Source organism: Lutra lutra, chromosome 15 (genome assembly GCF_902655055.1).
Source record: "Lutra lutra chromosome 15, mLutLut1.2, whole genome shotgun sequence".
Classification (NCBI taxonomy): Eukaryota; Metazoa; Chordata; class Mammalia; order Carnivora; family Mustelidae; genus Lutra; species Lutra lutra.
In genome coordinates, this window is record NC_062292.1 from 3,594,548 (window position 1) to 3,613,560 (window position 19,013).

The 19,013-nt window shown below is 48.9% G+C and overlaps 2 protein-coding genes across 2 annotated transcripts in view; both read right to left on the reverse strand.

Annotated features, from left to right (window-relative positions):
• Positions 1–14,779, reverse strand: part of VAMP4 (vesicle associated membrane protein 4) — a 42,687-nt gene extending 27,908 nt beyond the window's left edge. Inside the window, exon 1 of the mRNA XM_047704013.1 lies at positions 14,671–14,779. The gene's annotated coding sequence lies outside the window, so the exon portion shown is untranslated. The remainder of the gene's footprint in view (positions 1–14,670) is intronic.
• On the reverse strand, positions 14,687–17,860 carry LOC125085538 (eEF1A lysine and N-terminal methyltransferase-like). Its single transcript, XM_047704009.1, has 3 exons — positions 17,462–17,860; positions 15,558–16,080; positions 14,687–14,799 (listed from the first exon to the last, which is right to left on the reverse strand). Exons 1-2 carry the CDS (start codon positions 17,612–17,614, stop codon positions 15,715–15,717), a joined length of 519 nt encoding a protein of 172 aa, XP_047559965.1. The 5' UTR covers positions 17,615–17,860; the 3' UTR covers positions 14,687–14,799; positions 15,558–15,714.
• Between the last annotated feature and the right edge of the window lie 1,153 nt (positions 17,861–19,013).

Consider the following 19,013-nt stretch of genomic DNA (forward strand, 5'->3'; position numbering starts at 1 on the left):
TGTCCTCCCGGCCCCCTCCTAATCCGTATGTTGAAGCCCTAATTCATAATGTGACTGTATGTGGAAACTGGGCCTTTAGGTAATGAAGTTTAAATGTGGTTGGTCGTAAGAGTGAGGCCCTAATCTGATAGGGCTGGTGTCCGTATGTGTGGGCACAGAGATGATGCCATGTGAGGACACCTTGGGAAAGTGGCCTTCTACAAGCCAGGAAGAGAGGTTTCACCAGAAACCAATCCTGATGGCACCTTCATCTTGGACTGCTAGCCCCTACAACTGTGAGAAAATTTGTTGTTTAAGCCATCTGGTCTATGGTATTTTGTTCTAACAATCCCAGCAGACTAATACAAAAAGGAAACCTTTCCTAATTGTGTGGTATTTTGTACCATGAGAATATTTTGGGTGGCTCAGTCATTACTGCCTTCGGCTCGGGTCATGATTTTAGGGTCCTGGGATAGAGCCCTGGATTGGGCTCCCTGCTCAGCAGGAAGTTGGCTTCTCCCTCTCCCACTCTCCCCGCTTGTGTTCCCTCTCTCACTGTGTGTGTGTGTGTGTGTGTGTGTCTGTCAAATAAGTAAATAAATAAATAAATTTTTAACAAAACAGAAACTACAGATTTTCTTTCTCATTGAAATTTGGACTAGTTGTTGACTGGTTAATTTAAGAAGTTGGCTAAAGTGGTAAGGATCATTTAAAAAGGCAGATATAGGGGGACCTGGGTTGCTCAGTGGGTTAAAGCCTCTGCCTTCGGCTCAGGTCATGATCCCAGAGTTCTGGGATCAAACCCCACATTGGGCTCTCTGCTCAGCAGGGAGCCTGCTTCCCCCCCCCCCCCCCCGCCTGCCTCTCTGCCTACTTGTGATCTCTATCAAATAAATAAATAAAATCTTTAAAAAGTAAAAAATAAAAAGGCAGATATACTTTGGGACACCTGGGTGGCGCAGTGGGTTCAGCCTCTGCCCTTGGCTCAGGTCATGATCCCAGGGTTCTGGGATCGAGCCCCATGTTGGGCTCTCTGCTCAGCAGGGAGCCTGCTCCCCCCCGCACCTTGTCTGCCTGCCTCTGTCTGCTTGTGATCTCTGTCAAATAAATAAATAAAATTTAAAAAAAAAAAAAAAGGCAGATATACTTTAACCTTTTGACTCAAATGTATCATTATACATTTACTCACTAATCTTTGAAACAGGGCCAAGACCTTTTATCTGAAAATGAATCTTTTGGCTGGAGCACGCCAGTGTCCTTATTATGAATTGCACTGTTTTAATTGTTCACAATTGTCAGTTTCATTTTTTTTTCAAAGTATAGCAAGAATTTAAAAAAGATCGGGGCGCCTGGGTGGCTCAGTGGGTTAAGCCTCTGCCTTTGGCTCAGGTCATGATCTCAGGGTCCTGGGATTGAGCTCAGCAGAGAGCCTGCTTCCTCCTCTCTCTCTGCCTGCCTCTCTGCCTACTTGTGATCTCTCTCTGTCAAATAAATAAAATATTAAAAAAAAAAAGACAAGATCTTTTGATCTTGAGATGAACTGTGTAACTTGTCGAAGGCAAGAGAATTGTGAAGCTGGGCACATTAGTGCTATATGTTTAAGGCGAGATCAATATTTTATCAAAATGGGCTGCATGATTTTGCCCTTATAATAGAAATTAGGGAGTTGATTCTTAAAGCATTCTATAGATGAAATCTGTCAGGTCTAATGTCTTGTGATTATCTTATCTGATTTAGGAGGCTTTCGTCTGTTGATGGTCAACTACAAATTTAATTTCTTGCTCAAGATGGTAATATTAGTCTTGGGTGCTATATCAAGGAAGATAAATTCACCCATCAGATAAGTGACAGGCATTCTGCAAAAGTCTGGGATATAAATATGGTGAACAGTGTTAGCTGTCTTCCAAGACCTTACAAGCTTACATAGAAACACAAGACTAAGCAACTATTAAAAACTGAGTATATTATAGGGGCTCCTGGTTGGCTCAGTTGGTAGAACTTGTGACTTTTGATCTCGGGGTTGAGTTTAAGCCCCATGTTGGGTGCAGAGATTACTTAAAAATAAAATCTTTTAAAAAACTTGAGTGAAGTTACAGATGCAAATGAACAATGGAGTGTGTGTGTGTGTACACACATACACACCCATACTTTAGCAGATAGAATTGCCTAGGGTGATTAATATCAATTGTGATTTACTTTATTAGAGTTTAACAATAAATTAAAACCACAAGGGGAATCAAGCAGAGATGCCGATATACCTCCGGAAGAGAAGCCACCATGACCATTTCGAGGTATGAAGAGGCAAGGGAAAAGTCAGCAGAACAAGGCAAGAGCCACAGCTGTAGAGGAGGGGCTGTCTCACACGATGGTCGTGGATAGAGGAATGCTGCCATTGCCAAGACAGCTCAGACCCATTTCTCCTTCCACTCTCGCCAACCAAGTGAACCCCATGCAAAAACAGAAGCAAGGTGGTCAAGTCTGCCCTTGTGTTTATGTACACCTTTCCTTGGAGAGAGTATTTTAGCATTCGCAGAGCATGGGAATCCTCAGCTTCAACTACCATCTCTATGAAGAATCTGAGGAAGCACCAATGCAAGGAAAAGGGGGCTTAGGAGAACGAGGGGATTAGAGGATAAGGACAGCCGCCAATAAGAAGTGGTTAGAGTGGGGTACCTGGCTGCCTCAGTCAGTAGAGCATGCGATTCTTGATCCTGAGATCATGAGTTCAAGCCCCACATTGGGGGTAGTGTTTATTTAATAAAATAAATTTTAAAAAGAAGTGGTCAGAGCAGTAGACATAACAATGAAGACAGGGCAGTGTAAAACAAAGAGGAATGGTTATTAAGATCAAAAACTTCAGGGGTGCTTGGCTGGCTCCGGCAGAAGAGCACACGACTCTTGATCTTGGGGTTGTGAATTTGAGCCCCACACTGAGTACAGAGATTACTAAAAGAAAATGTAAACTTTAAAAAAACCTGTTAAAATTATTTTTTAAAAACTTCAGAGAAATTGGTGGGGGTGGAGGAAGGTGGGAATGAAGGCTAGAAAAAGCCATTAAATTTGTTGACTCATAGACCATTATTGATCTTCAAGAAGTATTTTAGTAACATTATGGATGTGGAATCCATATTGTAAGAGTTATGTTTTAGTGGAATTGCAGATTATAGATTCCACTTTCAAGAAATTTAATGGTAGGGACGCCTGGGTGGCTCAGTGGGTTGGGCCTCTGCCTTTGGCTCAGGTCATGATCCCGGGGTCCTGGGATCAAGCCTCGCATCGGGCTCTCTGCTTGGCAGGGAGCCTGCTTCCCCACTCCCTCTCTGCCGGCCTCTCTGCCTACTTGTGATCTCTGTCTGTTAAATAAATAAATGAAATCTTAAAAAAAAAAAAGAAAGAAATTTAATGGTAAAGGGAAATGACACATGAAGTTGCAGTTCAAGCAGCAGTAAGATCAAGGTATGATCAGAAATAACCAAATTTAGGAATGAGGAGTGAGGAGTCAGGATGAGAGTGAGATTAAAATGCAAACCAAAAAGGAAAACAAGGACGGATGATGTCCCTGCAGAGGTCTAAGGACCAGGGCCGGAAGAGCACCAGAGGTGAGCTTGGGGCACGACAGAGACATAATCCTTTCTTGGAGGCCAGAGGGAAGGAAGTGACTAACAATAAAGCTGTAGACTGGTTTTGAAAAGGAAAAGAGAGAAATTAAGGGAAACTCACAAGGTAACCTCAAAATGGCCAGTAAAACTTAAGCAAGGTCTTATATGAGGGTCAAGGAAGCAATGCTGGAGTTGGCAGTATAAAGAAAATGGAGAAGGTTTGGAACTTGGCAACACAGTGAACAAAAGGATGGCTACCAGCTGAGAAGATCCAGGCTAGAATCGTGATTTTAACTGCTCCTTTAAATCAAGGACGTGGTCTTAGATTCCTTTTTTTTTTTTTTAAGATTTTATTTATTTATTTGAGCCTAAGGCAGAGGCTTTAACCCACTGAGTCACCCAGGCGTCCCTTAGATTCCTTTTAATTCTCCACTATACCTTGCACAGGGCAAGCACACAATAAATTTATTGACTGGACTGTGCTTTTTGAAGCTTGCTTTTGAATGGGCAGAGAAGACAAAAGAAAGAAAATAAGGGAAGTGACAATAAAAGAAAATGTTTTAGCCTTCCCAGAGCATGGGGATCCTGGAAGCACTCTGCTTGCCTAATGACCTTCAAGTCACTTACTTTCAATACTGGTTTCATTTCCCAGGCAGCAAGAGAGGAGGAATAATCTCTGCTTCCTTGATGTCTCCTAAGAATATCATAAACTCCTCATGAAATAATATTTATACAATCTTTTGCTCACCTTGTAAACAATAAAGACATTTTCCATTTTTATAGATTTGCTTTTCTCCGAACTGTTTCCCTATTACTATAGATTGACTCGCAAAAGTTTGGCATATTGGCATTGATTTTCTCCTGGCATTTCAAGATAACAGGAGGGGAAAAAAGAATATGAGCAGTGGAAATTTGTGACTTATAAAAATAAAATGAAGATACGAAAAGAAACAGAAGCAGCTTGATTACTTTAAACCTCAGTCAATATCATTGCCCTTAAATATTTAAATAAGTATTTATTTTGGGATTCCGCAGTCATTTCATCTCACCAGTGTATCTGAAGTTGCATTTGAATTTCCTAATGCATTTCTTGGAGGCACTTTATCTTTGTACCTTACTTACAAAGTGTAAACAAGCGAAGTAATTTAAACAAGTGTTAACCAGCAAACAACTCTGAATCATCCATGGCTTGCCAATGTCATATCCAATTTTTCCCTATGTTGTGGTAGACTGCATGTCTATTTTCTTCAAAAGATTTTATTTATTTATTTGACAGAGAGAGAGCACAAGGAGGCAGAGCAGCAGGCAGAGGGAGAGGGAGAAGCAGGCTCTCTGCTGAGCAGGAAGCCCGATGCAGGACTCAATCCCAGGACCCTGGGATAATGACATGATCCGAAGGCAACCGCTTAACTGACTGAGCCACCCAGGCGCCCTGCATGTCTATTTTTAACATTAATAATAAATGAGTTTTCCTTCTGGCCCTGGTTATGTTGTTGTTTTGAATTTATTATGCATCGAACTTGTTTTAAAAGGAAAATAAAACTAACCAGAAAAATTCACAGCATCTTTTCTGTGACTCTGAATTTATCTTTATCAGCTTAGAAGATATACTTTAGGATTAAGCAGGCCCAGGTCTGAAACACGGCATATGAAACTAACTATAGGATATCTGTCTGGCATCAAACTCAATGATAACCATCTGCAGGGAATAACTTTAAGAAAACTCTCTGGTAATCACAGAACCACCCTCTCCCATCCTTTATAGGAAGAGCAATAACAAGTTTTCCAATCATTTTCTAAATAGTAAACTTAAAAACATACCTGTGCTTAGAATTATTTTGGAGAATTCCTGAGAAATTATTCTCAAAAAAAGAACTCATCTTTATGTTCTGGAGCCTGTTTACTGCAACACAGTACTTAAAAGTATACTTTTTTTTTTTAAGTTTTATTTAAGTCATCTCTACACCCAACATGGGGCTCGAACTTATGACCCTGAGAGTTGCACACTCTTCTAGCTGAGCCAGCCAAGCACCCCAAGAGTATACTCTTGAAGGCAAACATATGAAACATTTTAAAAGTTTGCTTTTTTTTAAATGTGCACACACATCCTTTGAGTCTGCACTGGATCTCAGGATTCTGGCACTGACCACATGCTCCAGAGATGCAACTGTGGCATGCCTGAGTCAATGTCGGCGTCCGTGTGCACAGACACACTTCCCCATTTGCTTCCTGATTCCCCAGACCACTCTGAACTTTTAAGTTACTGTATTTTTGGTTCCAGAATTTCCAATTTAAAATAGATTCTAATTTTCTTGTCAAATTATCCAAGTTTCATCTATTTTTTTGGACATTTTATTCAGAGTCCTTGTCTGCTTATCTAATCCTGGATTACCTATGGGATGGCTTCTATTGTATTTTTTCTTGGGTTTTGGTCATAAAACTCCTAACTCTTGGCATACCTAATAGTTTCAGATATTCAATATTGATTATTGAGTATAATTGTGTATTAAAAATTAAGTGTCAATTATTAAGTGTAAGAGATACTGAATGTACGTATGTGATATTATCCTTCTCCAAAGACGATTCAATCTCTGCTGATAAAGTATGCTAAATAAAAAGCCTCTGAAAAACAGTGATTTTATCATCTCAGCCTCCTACCCCAAAATAGTTTTGGAATTCAGCAAAATTTTGAGAAGAAAACTATCTGAGTCTCCCAACTCCCCACTATTCCCTTGTTGCTGAGATCCTGGCTAAGACTACAGTTTTGTCTTTCCAGTCCTGTGAGATCCCAGAGCCTAACTGGTTTGCTTGTGTTGTTCCCCAACAATGGCCCTTAGCCTAGGCAAAGCCCAGATGTTCAGTATCTTTCCTTGCACCCAGGATCCATACACACCTTCAGGGAAGGAACAGCTGGAAGAGGTCGGCCCACTTTTTTGTGGTTCTTTCTCTAATCTTGGCCCTTCCAGTCTTACTGCTTTGCTTAAAGAGTTCTCTGATTGATTTATAGAGATGTTTCTGTTTATCTGTTTTTTTTTATTTTTAGAGGGAACAATGGTCTGCCTCAATTTACTCCATTATACTTAAAAGTGCAACTATATCTAAATCACTCTTAAAAGTAAAGAGGGGCACCTGGGTGGCTCAGTCGTTAAGCATCTGCCTTCAACTCAGGTCATGATTGCAGGGTCCTGGGATCAAGCCTCGCATCTGGCTCCCTGTTCAGCAGGAAGCCTGCTTCTCCCTCTTCTATCCCCTCTGTTTGTGTTCCCTCTCTCGCTGCGTCTCTGTCAAATAAACCAATAAAATCTTAAAAAAAAAAAAAAGTACTGTGAAAAGATTAGCTCATTTGCCAGTGACTATGCAAGAACATAGAGGGTTTTCTAAAAGGAAGAGTTTCTTAGGTCCTTTCAGATACACCTCAGTAGTCAGAACTCACTACTCTTCACAGGTGCTGAGCAGGGTGAGCAAGCGGAGGAGGATCCTGGTTTCTTCTTAATGACAGCACATTTATTCAGATGCTTGAACCAGCTCCCCTCCCGCCATATAGCACAGATTTAGTGGGAACATAAGAAGAATCTACTTATATTCTATATTTGTATATGTACATATGCTGCATCTCAACTTTTATATGTATGATATATACGCATTCATCATTCCTCTTTTCCGTTATTAGAGTTGCGAAAATATTTTTATGTTTTTCATTTTTAAACCAAAGAAGATTCTGCATCACGGCTCACAGTGATTTCAAAGCTGAAGGCATGATCCGTGAAAAGCTGGGTCTTAGAATCACAGTCACACATCACTGAGTTATAGTGACATTACAAATCATAGTATACAGGAGCAGGTATTTAGAAGGAATGGAATGATGTCATCAAAATACCTTCAAGAGATATATTTCAAACTTTCTTCAGAGAATGAAAAGTTAAAGTGAAATAATAAATCATTCTATAACAATGTTTGTTTTTTTTTTTTTTTTAAAGAATATAGTCAGGTTTCCCCTAAGGATGTAGCCAGACTTTCTGGTTTGTTCTTTACATAATTATAGACTCAAGACAGTACCAAAAGTATAGGAAAATTGTCAGGACTATGAAGAAACATTTAGAACACTCCTGGTAAGTGACAGGCATTGTGTAGAACTTTTGCCAATCTGGTGAAGTCTAGGGACTGTCCTCTTATGAGAGTAACATTTCGAAATGCATCAAAATAAAATATATAGAATTACAAAGGAAGGCAATTTATAATGTTATAAAACATTTTTATAGATTTCTGATACACTAAGGTATGTGCTTTATTAATTCATTAAACAACAAAATCTAGTGCCAGACCCAACATCTACCATGATTTTGAATTAGTAAGGCGCAAAAACAATATTTTAAGATATTATTATAATGTGATACAAAAATCTTAGTGATTCCAGTTGCTAATAAAATCACAAGTACAGGGGCGCCTGGGTGGCTCAGTGGGTTAAAGCCTCTGCTTTCGCCTCGGGTCGCGATCCCAGGGTCCTGGGATCGAGTCCTGGGATCCAGCCCCGCATCGGGCTCTCTGCTCAGCAGGGAGCCTGCTTCCCCCCTCTCTCTGCCTGCCTCTCTGCCTACTTGTGATCTCTGTCTGTCAGATAAAATAAAATAAAATCTTTTAAAAAAAAAAAGTCACAGGTACAGCTACTACTACTGATGGTTATTTTGTGGAGTTGGGTCTCCATTTATAGTTGAAGGAAAGACTAAATTTCTGTTCGAAGTTAGTGAAATTAAAGATGTGATCTTTTCCCATCCAAGTGCACACATCCTCTGAATTCTATCCACAGGTCCTCAAGGGTCCCCAGATTTGGATCTCCTGCTTTAAGTGTTCCACCTTCTTCTACACGGCATGGATGGCCCTGAGGGTTTTGGGAAGTTCTGAGCAAAGAACAACTTTTCTGCACCTATCTATCTCAGGCAAGAACGATCCTACTCGTCGGTGGGGCTGCTCTTACAAGCTAGGCTACAGGTGTCCTGCTTAGTACTACGCACACAGCTCTGCCTTGCAAAGGGCCCTTGTACCAAACCTGAGAATCCTGGAGTAGGCCTCGACCTGAAAGGTCATCTGGTACAATAAAAATGTCTGTTCCTAAAACTAGAGTTATTACTGCCAGGCCCTCTGCCACATATGTTACTGCACCTGATTCTCGAAGTGTCCCCATGAGGCAGATGTTATTCCCAGTTCACACAAACTCATCCGTTCACTCACAAAAAGCTTATCGGACACTTACTGTATAACTCTTACTAAACTAGGCGTGTGCCTTAAATCTAAGCACAGTGGAATCATACGGTATTTGTCTTTTTGTGATCAGCCCAGTATCCTCAAGGACGATCCATGCTGTAGCACATGTGCAGATTTCGTTCTTTCCCGAGGCTGACCGGCATCTACTGCACGCGCCGGGCACGTTTTCTTCATGCGTCCACCCTCCAGCGGTATTTGGGCTGTTCGCCTCTTAGCTCCCGTGACTAGTACTACTATGAACATGGCGGTGCAAATACCTCTTCAAGATACTGCTTTCAATTCTTTTGGATATATATGCAGAAATGTGAGAGCTCCATCATAGGGTAATTCTATCATGAGTCTTTTGAGGAATCCCCGTACTGTTTTCCATAGTGGCTGCCACATTTCGTGTTCCCACCAACAGTGCGCAAGGGTTCTGAATTATCAACATCCTCCGAAACCCTATGAGGGACCAGCTTCCCAAGGCCTGCCACAGGGGCGCTTGCTACACAGGCACAGAAAGTGCGGTTCAGAGGTGACGGGCATCTAGAAGAGGACAAGGCTCTGCAGAGGCCAGGTCATAGGAGCAGGCAAAGTCGGTGGAGCGGGGCGATGATCAAAGCATGTGCCTAACCCTCGGTGGTAACTTGCTCATTGGTAATACTCCCTCCTAAAGGCGGAGGGTCCGAATTACTCAACTGCCTCCTTATGGAAGGCCTGGGGCGACTCACAGGGGAACCCTTCACTACAAGAAACCCAAGACTCGATCAAGAAGCAAGTCAAAATGGGGACTGAGTTAAATTGGTGATAGTCCCCATTTGGACTTGTTCCTTGGTTGGCTCCTGGGCTTCTCCAATAATTAAGCCTACCAGGTGTCTCTAATTAGAGTACACTCTGGTCAGTCCCCCTCCCCACCTCCCCTTGGCAAAGCAGTCCAGATTCTTCCAGCCTGACTTCAGGGGATATTCCTCATAGGGAAGGTAGGGCCCACAATTAGGCATACGCCTTTGAACCCAAAGGGCCCACACCATGACCTGACCTCTCCATACACTTGCCCTGTTCCAGGTACCTGGCTACCCTGACCTCTGCACCTGCACAGCAGGAACCCTGTCAGTCACCTTTGGGCATCTGGGGCCCTCCAAGCCTGTGGAGCAAGGGGCAATCCTCAACACCTGCATTACTTCACATGAGGAGGAAACTCATCCCCGCCCCTCCCAAAATCGCTGTGACATAGAAGCTGAAAGGAACTACAGTCAGTCCCTAGGGGGACTGGCTATGAGACTGGGTCCCAGGTTTCTCTAAACAAAAGGTTAAGGCACGGAATTAGATAGACTCCAGGTACCTGTAATAGCCCCTCTGTGAGCCAGCCTTGCCTGACATTGTCCTGGTCCAGGTCCCCAGCTCCCCGACCTATGCCACCTGTGCGTGCGCAGTCCTCACTCTGTCAGCAGGTGTTTGTCTGCAGGACTCTGGAGCTCAGACTGGATGGCAAACACCTCAGAAGCTCCAAGGTGGAGGAAGGCCACAGCCTAAAAATCTTTATGAGGTGGCAGCTTTAAAGTGTTGACAGTAAGTCCCCATTTGGACTGGCTGCTTGGTGGGGTCCCAGGCTTCTCCACGATTCAAGTCTCCCAAGTTGTCTCTTATTGGGGTATCCTGGCTCTCTCTCCAGCCTTGATCTGGCAACACCATCAAGACTCCTCCAGTTCTGCCTTTTTTGTGGAATATGGACATTTGTGTAGGTTAGGTCTTGGAATCAGGCAGGTGACTTTGTATCCCCAAGAGCCTACTTCTGTGAACCAGCCTCAGGATGGGGGAAGCCCAGCCCCCTAAAATCACTCTGAAGCAGTCACTGGGCACTGACCTGGAGAGGCTGGCCCACAGAAAGACTCTTGGGGTATAGGCCTATGCCTAGTAGCTAGCCCTTCCTGCCCATGTTCCACAGATGCCCACATTCCCCCTTAAGCAGAATGGGAGTATATTAGACTGCCTTGTCAGATTGGGCTGGGCTGTTGTCTGGCGAATCCTCCAATAAGAAACCCATGGGGCACGTCTGGTTATGGTTAGAGCGAGGTCTTGAAGATCAAAGCTTATGCCTAATGACAACCCTACCCAGTGAGGAATTTCCACTGTTAGTAGAGCTCAAGGTCACTCACTGACTTGCTAGGGTGGGGCCATTAAGAAGAGACACCTGGGGGGCACCTGGGTGGCTCAGTGGGTTAAAGCCTCCGCCTTCGGCTCAGGTCATGATTCCAGGGTCCTGAGATCGAGCCCCGAATCTGGCTCTCTGCTCAGCGGGGAGCCTGCTTCCCCCTCTCTCTCTGTCTGCCTCTCTGCCTACTTGTGATCTGTCTGTCAAATAAATAAATAAAATCTTAAAAAAAAAAAAAAGGAACACCTGGAAGCCCTGACAACGGCCAGGGAAGCCCAGCCCGGAGCAGGCAGCAAGTCAAATGAAGACTAAATGTTTCCTATTTGCAGCTGCTACTTCAGAGTGATTTTTCTTCTCAGGAGGCAGGCTCTCTTTATTTGGGTAGCTATGCAGTTGGTTTGGGCTTGGACCTAGCTTCCCCAGTGTTCAGAGTACTAGCTGTCCAAGGCTGGCTGAGGGGTATGTACCGCACATACGGGCACAGTGCATTTAAGGGCTGCAGAGATCTTGAGCCCCTGGGTAAGGGTCTGGAAGGGCAAGATCACAGGATCAAGCTCTTGTCGAACAAGGTGTGGGCATAACTGTGAGCCCTAGCCTACACAAACACTCATGTTCCTCATGAAGGCAGAGCAAGATACCGGACTACCATGCCAGGGCGGAACGGGCAGCTGGCTCACATAGCCTCCAATAAGAGACACCTGGAAGCTCTGGTTGCAAAAGCAGCCCAGGATGGGATCAAGACGGAAGTCTAAATGGGGACTGACTGTTGCCAATTTGCAACTGCCTCGGAGTGATTTCTGGGGGTGGGATCCCTCCAGCTGGAGGCATGCAGGTGGTTGGGGGAGGGCAGTTTCCCAGGTCAGGCTGGGCTACCCACAGCCCGCTCTGGGGGAGTGCACTGTGTATGCATGTGCCAAGGGGTTGCCAAGTACCTGCAGCAAGGTCAAGGGGCCGACACAAGTGCAGACGTTTAAAGAACAAGGAATGAGCTTAATTTTAAGTCTTAGGCTATACAAATACACGCACTGCCCCCTGAAGACAGAGCTGGAGCATACCGCATTCCTTCCGTCAGCGCGGGCTGAGCGTCTGGCAGGTGACCCTCCCATAGAGACGCTGGTGAGTCCCACTTGCTAAAGAGCCAGAATCTGATCAAGCAGCAAGTGCGAATGGGGGTGGTTAGCAATGTGCTGCCGCAGTGTGATTACTGGGGGGTAGACTCACTCCTTCCTGGAGGCCATTACGCCACTCGCTGGGTCCAGTCCTAGTCTCTGTGACTCTAGGGCCTGCTGTCCAAAGTCTGCTGAATGTGTGCCTACGGCACATGCATATGCATGCTATTCCAGGAAGCCAGGGATCTAGTATGGGACAGGGATCGGGAGACACCAGCACATAGAAGCGAACTCTTAGGGGATAGGGTTTATGCCCAACAGAAAGCCCTACAAGCCCAATAGGGAATTCCCCCTGGAGGCAGACCTAAAGGTTATTCAACTGGCCTGCCACGGAGCATCCAAGCAGTCTGGCCAGGACACGCTCCAATAAAAGACACCTGGGAGCCCTGGTCACTGGAGAAACCTGGGATCCCAGTAGGGCAGCCCATCAAAATGGGGACTGTTGTCCCTTTGCAGCTGCCCCCTTAGAAGGATTCGGTGGGGCTGGGCTTCCTCCATGCAAGAGGCTATGTGGTGGCTGAGCTTGGCTCATACCTCCTAATGGTTTCTGGGGTGTGAGATCCTACCACCTTGGAGTCTGAGCACGTGGTTCTTCACTAAGATGCCCACAGTCCCATAAAGTTACAGCTGTAGCCCCTGGGATGACGAAGTGCATACTGGGCCCTCGACAGGCACCCCGCACAGGGAAAGTGCCTGCTTTCAGATGTGTGAAAACTCTGTCTAATTCCAAGCACAAGCATTCAAAAATATGAAGGGTCCCAATGAAGCAGAGCTAGAAAACTCTGGACTGTCTTGCAAGGGCAGAAATGAGTAAGTCTCTGCATGAGGACAGCCTCCAACAGAGACACATGAAAGCCTGACTGTTGGAGGAGCCCAGGACACAAGCAGTTGGTCCAAACGGGGACTTAAAGTTCCCAGTATCAAAAGGAGCCTCAGAAATATTTTTCAGGGTATAAACTCTTCACACCCTGAGTCCATTCAATTGCCAGAGATCATCCAGAACTTTAGGGGCCTGGGTTGTTCCCTGAAGACCAAGGCTTGCTAACTGGCTACAGATTGCCCAGGCATAGGAGGTGGCAGCTGAGAGGAGCAAAATGACAGAACAGGCTTGGCTCAGAAAAGGGGGCTATCTGGGATCCTTGCATCTGCCTCATTCTAACCTTATGCTCATAGTTTCCTAGAAGGCAGAGTTGGAGAAAATGGCCTGCCCGCTGGGCTGGGGCTAGAGCCTGAACCCCAGGCCCCACCAAGCAGTAAGATGCCCCTGGCACTGCTGAGTGGTGGAGAAGCCAGCAACCCTATCAGGCAGCCAGTGCTGTCAGGCAGCCAGTCCCAAATTGGACTGGGTGCCTTCAGTTTCCAGCTGCTGCCTCAGAAGGCCTTTTGGGGCTGGGATCCCTTTGCCCACAAGGATCAACAGGTAACGGCACAGGCAGGAGCTCCACAGGCCTGGAGGGTCCGCAGTGCACATGGACAAGCTGCCCAAGTCAGGGCAGTCAGAGCCGGGAGGAGGGCAAGTGTCTGGAAAAGCAGCCAGAGAATGGGCTGTCCCAGCTACAAGGCATGTGTATAAATCCCACGTGCAACCTACTCCAGCACGCAGTCTCCCTGAAGGGAAAGCTGGAGGGTGTCGGACGCCAGGTGGCCACCTGGGGTGGTGCTCAACAGACATACCTGGAGGCCTCATTACTGGTGAGCTCACATCCTCTGGCAGCTGGTCTGAAAGGGAACTGACTGCTGTCCAAAGAAAGCAGCACCCTGAAAGAGGTTTGCTAGGGGCTGGTGGGCTCCTATAGGACTGGAGGCTTGGCAGGCACACTGGGACCAACCAGAACTCCCCAGGCCTGGAGGGCCCCAGGTGCAGGCTACCTGGAAGCAGACCGCACCTGGGCCACCTGAGGAAGTTAGAGGAGAAGGGACCTGTATCAAGGCCAGTGTCTGGTGACACCAGGTCACTGGTGCAGGCTCTTGGCGGCTGGGAGGCATGTCTCATGCTTATGGCAAGCACCAGTCTTTACAAATGCGCAGGTTCCTTTTGGGGGCAGAGATGGAGAAGTCTGGACTTTATCAGCAGGGCAGGGACTACGTATAAAAGTCCAAATGGGAAACAACCCAAATACCAACGACAGAATGGGGAAATGAGTATGGTATAGTCACACAGTGGACACTAAACCACAGTATAAAGGAACAATGTACACAGTATGGATGAAACAAAGATCATGTTAATGAAAGAGAAAAACACAAAAGGAATATATTCTGTAAGATTCCATTTACACAAAGAACAAAAATGGGCAAAACTAAGCAGTACTGACTGAAGTTAGGATGGGGTTCTCCTTGAGAGGAGGAGTCACAGGAGGAGGTAAGGGGTGGACCCTCTGGTGGGCTCCAAGTGTTCTGTGTTTTCAAAGTAAACGGATGTGTTCACTGCGGGGAAATTCATCAAGCTACACACTTATGCACACTTTTTGTTAAAAAGAAAACAATTTTTAAAGGCTCCGTCCCACCTCCCACCCCAACCTTTTGTACTTCCTACCTTTAGGAGTCAAGATGCTTTTGACCTTTTGCAGGAAAGGCTGGTCCACAAAAGCTGGTGGTGGGCAACTCATTCCTAGTGTTGGGTCTTGCTGTCGACATCAAACATGATGACACTGTAGTGGCCGAGCTGGGAAAGAGAAGCAAACAAGTCTTTGTCTAACACCATCTACGTTCCTGCACCATACGTGTCCTGTGACCTGTGGTGGCTGCAGAGGGCTATGTCAGGATGACACAGAAGTCGTGGCTTGTCTGTAAGGGCACTGATGTCACTGTTCAGGGGAGCTGCTGTCACTCAGGGTTCTGCTGTGAGCACCCCATGTGACAGCCAGGGCTCTGACCTGATCTTTTCCTCCACATTTAAAAGCCCCTTCCATAAGCACAGATTCATGGGCTCCATGCTACCATCATTGCTACTTGGGTTAAGAGTCCATCTAAACCAGTAATTTTCAGTCCCAGCAGAACATTAGGGTCACCTCGGAATATTCGAAATACTTCAGTATTTCAGGGTCAAAAACCCTGCTGTGGGAAGGAACAGGTGGGAGGGGAGACAGGAAGCCTCAGGTATTTTTTTCTTAAACTTATTTTTTCTTAAACTCCCGGGTAATTCTAAATATAAGAACTATTGATGTAGGCAAGGAGCTGCCTAAGCCTTTTAGGGCTGACCCAGCAAATGGCTGTAGGAGAAAATATTCTCAAATTAAAGTTAGTGTATCTTTTCTGTTACTTGAACAATAGCTGGCTGTTCTGTACAGAAAAATATTTTATGATTTGTCTCCCATACCAACCACCTGGACCTGCAGGTACACAGGCAGACTAAGGAATGTTGTTTGTGAGACCAGTGCTGTGTCAATAACCTTGGGAGTCTAATTGTTTAAAATGTAATACCTGGCCTTTGGGTCAGAACTGGCCCTTCTGTTCTAGATGCCTAGAGTTACAAATCTTGTCTCACATCTGCTCCTGCTCCAGGCTGGGCTGGTCCCCAGGAATGGAATCGGGAAGAGGCGGCAGACGCATGCGGGCCAGGCTCCTTGAAAATATAGGATCATGATAACATGGAAATGTAGCTGGCGCCAAACTGCAGGGAGATGCAGAGGTAGCGACCGCCCACCTGCAGGACACGGCCAACCTCAGCCAGCATCCTGTCCACTTGGTGCAGGGTCTTCTCCTCCTCGTCTGTCAGGACAGCGTCCAGGGTGCCCTTGTCCAACACCACCTGGAACGAAGCATCAGGAAACTCCATCTGTGTCATGTCCATCTTCAAGAAGCTCATCTGGGGCCGTCGGCTGGCATTGCGTTCCTTCATTTGCTTGATGACCACCTCACTGATGTCAATGTTCACTATATCCAAATAGCCCACATCATACAGCTGCTCACTTAGCTCCGAGTTACCGCACCCAATCACCAGCACCTGAGGGGAAAAACCAACAAGATGAAGGTGGTCAAGGCAAAGGAATGACCTGCAGATACTTCCAGGAATCAGATCTCCCGTGGCTGGTAAGTTTCCAGGCGGTGCAGATGCTATTGTTGGGAGACAGCCTTACCGAGGCGATTCCAGGTTCCATCTAGAAACCGGCTTAGGGAAACTCATCGGTGAAAACCACATTCAGCCACACGATGCAAGCTATGGGAAAATAGGCTATCTGTACTACACAAACAAGCTAATCCTGGTTGTCCCCCCTGAAGCAACCACCAATTACTCAAGAAGTGATAGGAAGACACAGAATCTAAATACGGTCAGGTCACAACTCTTCTTTGGCTATTAAAACCTAGTTGTGACAGAACCATAATCCACTCATGCCTTCGGGTCCACCTCACGGTATTCTTTGCTCCTTCGGTTTAAGGTGGCTCCAGCCCCAGCACGGAGGCCAAGGAGGGACTTGAACTCACAACCCAGAGACCAAGACCTGAGCTGAACTCAAGAATCTAGCACGGAGTCGACTGAGCCACACCTCGGCCTTTATTCCAGTATGTCGTAAAGCCAAACCTGAAACACAAGCTGCTGCCCCCTCTCTGCACAGCAGTCGTGCACCCAGCCCTCGAAATGCCGCCCCAGCGTCCCCTCCCTGGAAAAGCCTGGTGGGAAGAGCCCAAGTCTTGCCCTGATGGGGCTGAGTCTCAGCTCCCACGGGAGCACTCCCTGCCCACGATGTGCGGCGAGACACCGGCGCTCAGAGCCGCCGCTTCCACCACAACCCAGGCAGGAGCCTCGCGCAGTCGTGACGAGGTCCCGGCCGCGGAAGGAGCGCACGCGGCACCCGCGCAGCCCCGCAATCGGCGCGCCCCCCACCAGTCACCTTCCCGCCCTTCTTTCGGCCCCACCCCGCGCACACCTCGTCTGCCCCCAGCCCCCCGCGCTCAGCTTGGCCCCGGGCACCCCGGGACGTGCCTTCCGGCTCCCGATCGCCAGCGCAGCGCAGGCCGGAAGTGCCGCGGCCGGCCACAGCCCCCGCCGGCGCACTCGGCGTCAGGAAAGCCACGGGGACCGCCGACTCCACACCGGTGCGCCGTGACGGAAACGCGCCCGCGGCCCCGGGAGGCGACAGCCAGGGTCACTACTGCGGTCACTCTTCCCGGGCGATGACTAACTCAGGGAGGGGCTGGGGCAGCAGGTCGCCCACCCCGAAACCTTGCACAGGACGTTTCAGAGCTGCCTCTGAGCCGCGGGGACGCCCAGAGTCCGGAGACGCGGGCCCAGGCGGCCGCCGTGAGACGCGGCCCGTCGCCTCCCGCCACGGGCGGCGGGACGGTCCTCGGCGCCCACGCTCCGAGCGCACGCCGGGCGCGCTCACCTTCTCCCGGGGCTTCATGTACTTGTGCAGCACCCCGCACAGCTCCAGGTAGCTTCCGTACCACTCGAAAGCCCGCTTCCCCCGCAGCTGGAAGAACTTCTCCCAGTACTCCGCGGAGCCGAACTCCCGGGAGCTCTTGGGTAGGAGGTTCATGCTGTCACCGTCCGCGCCGCGTCTCCGCGACCCTCCGGCTCGCCCCCTGAGGGACCATGGGCTGCGCTTGCACACGCGCCGGCGCCCGGCGGCGGAATTCGGCCCGCACGGAGAGCCGCACGGACTGAGCCCCCGCTCGACCCCAGAGGGGTGACGCTGACACGCAGGCCCCACGCGCGGGACACGGAAACCGAGCCACGGTCACCCGCGCTCCCGGCTCCCAGCCCCAGCCCCACGTGCCGAGCCCACGACACTCCCTCACCGCGGGCCTCCAGAACCCGCAATCATATCCGGGTGCCAGGCGTCGCGATTGGCCGGCCGCCCGACCCTCCCGGCGTCTCATTGGCCAGTCTTTCGCTCCTGGCACCTCATTGGCCGAGACGCGCTACCGGCGGCGGCGTCGCAGGCGCCGAGCGTGGATACGCGCGCGGCAGCAGGGGGCGGGGCCAAGGGCCCGAGTCCGGGCGGAAGACACCCCGCGGCGGCGTCTGCGGGATTGCGTCCGAGCGCCGGGAGAGGGCAGCCTCCCCGGCTCCGAGCGTCTCCTCCGCGGCCGACCCCGCCCGGGCTTCCCGCCGTCGGTGCTCGCGTTCTGTCCCAGCGGGCCTCCTGGCCACTTCCGATCTCGAAGGGCGGCGCGCGGGCCGCGGGGGCCGCGGGCAGGAGGAGGCCTCGGAGCAGAAAAGCCAGCAGACCCCCGTGCGGCCAGGGCTGAGGACAGCCCGTGCTTAGCAGAAGAGCCGTCCTCGCCGCGTTACCTTCGGCCTCGCCCCCACCCTCCCTTACTGTCGCCCCTCGACGTGCGTAGTGGAGGTTTATTCTGGAGAAAGCCGGCACTGAGCGTGCTCGTTCTGCACCAGAGTGCGGGATCCCGCCGTTAGTGTGCTGACGGGAACGCTCAGCCGAGGAACAGCAGCCGCGAATTCGGAGGGGCGTCCTCAGCCGCCGCTCCCCCGCAGCGCAGCACGCACGTGTCAGACTCTTCGGACACTCGGCCTCCTCAGGCTGTCCTGCGGCTGTCACCGCGCAGCGGCCGCTACCGCGCACCTGACAGTGCGAGGGGAACGGACGGTGCTTCCGGTGCTCGTGTTACCCTCACGCGCTGACGCCGCTCCCCGCCCGGCCCGCGTGCCCACGGGCGCCTCGCGGGCTCTTCAGGGCACTCGGCGGCGGAGGGACGCGCAGACCCCGCCGGACACCCGTGCGGGGATGAGCGTCTCTAGTCCGGGCTGCTCGGACCTCGGCAGCGGAGGGAGCCCTCTGGGCTCATCCTCGACGGGGACGCACACTTGGGTTTAGGGGAGCAGTTCTCACTCAGACGTGCGTCAGCATGGCCTGGAAGACTTTCTTAAGGTCGTATGTGTTTGAGAGCGAGCCGGTGACTGGGGAGAGACGCAGC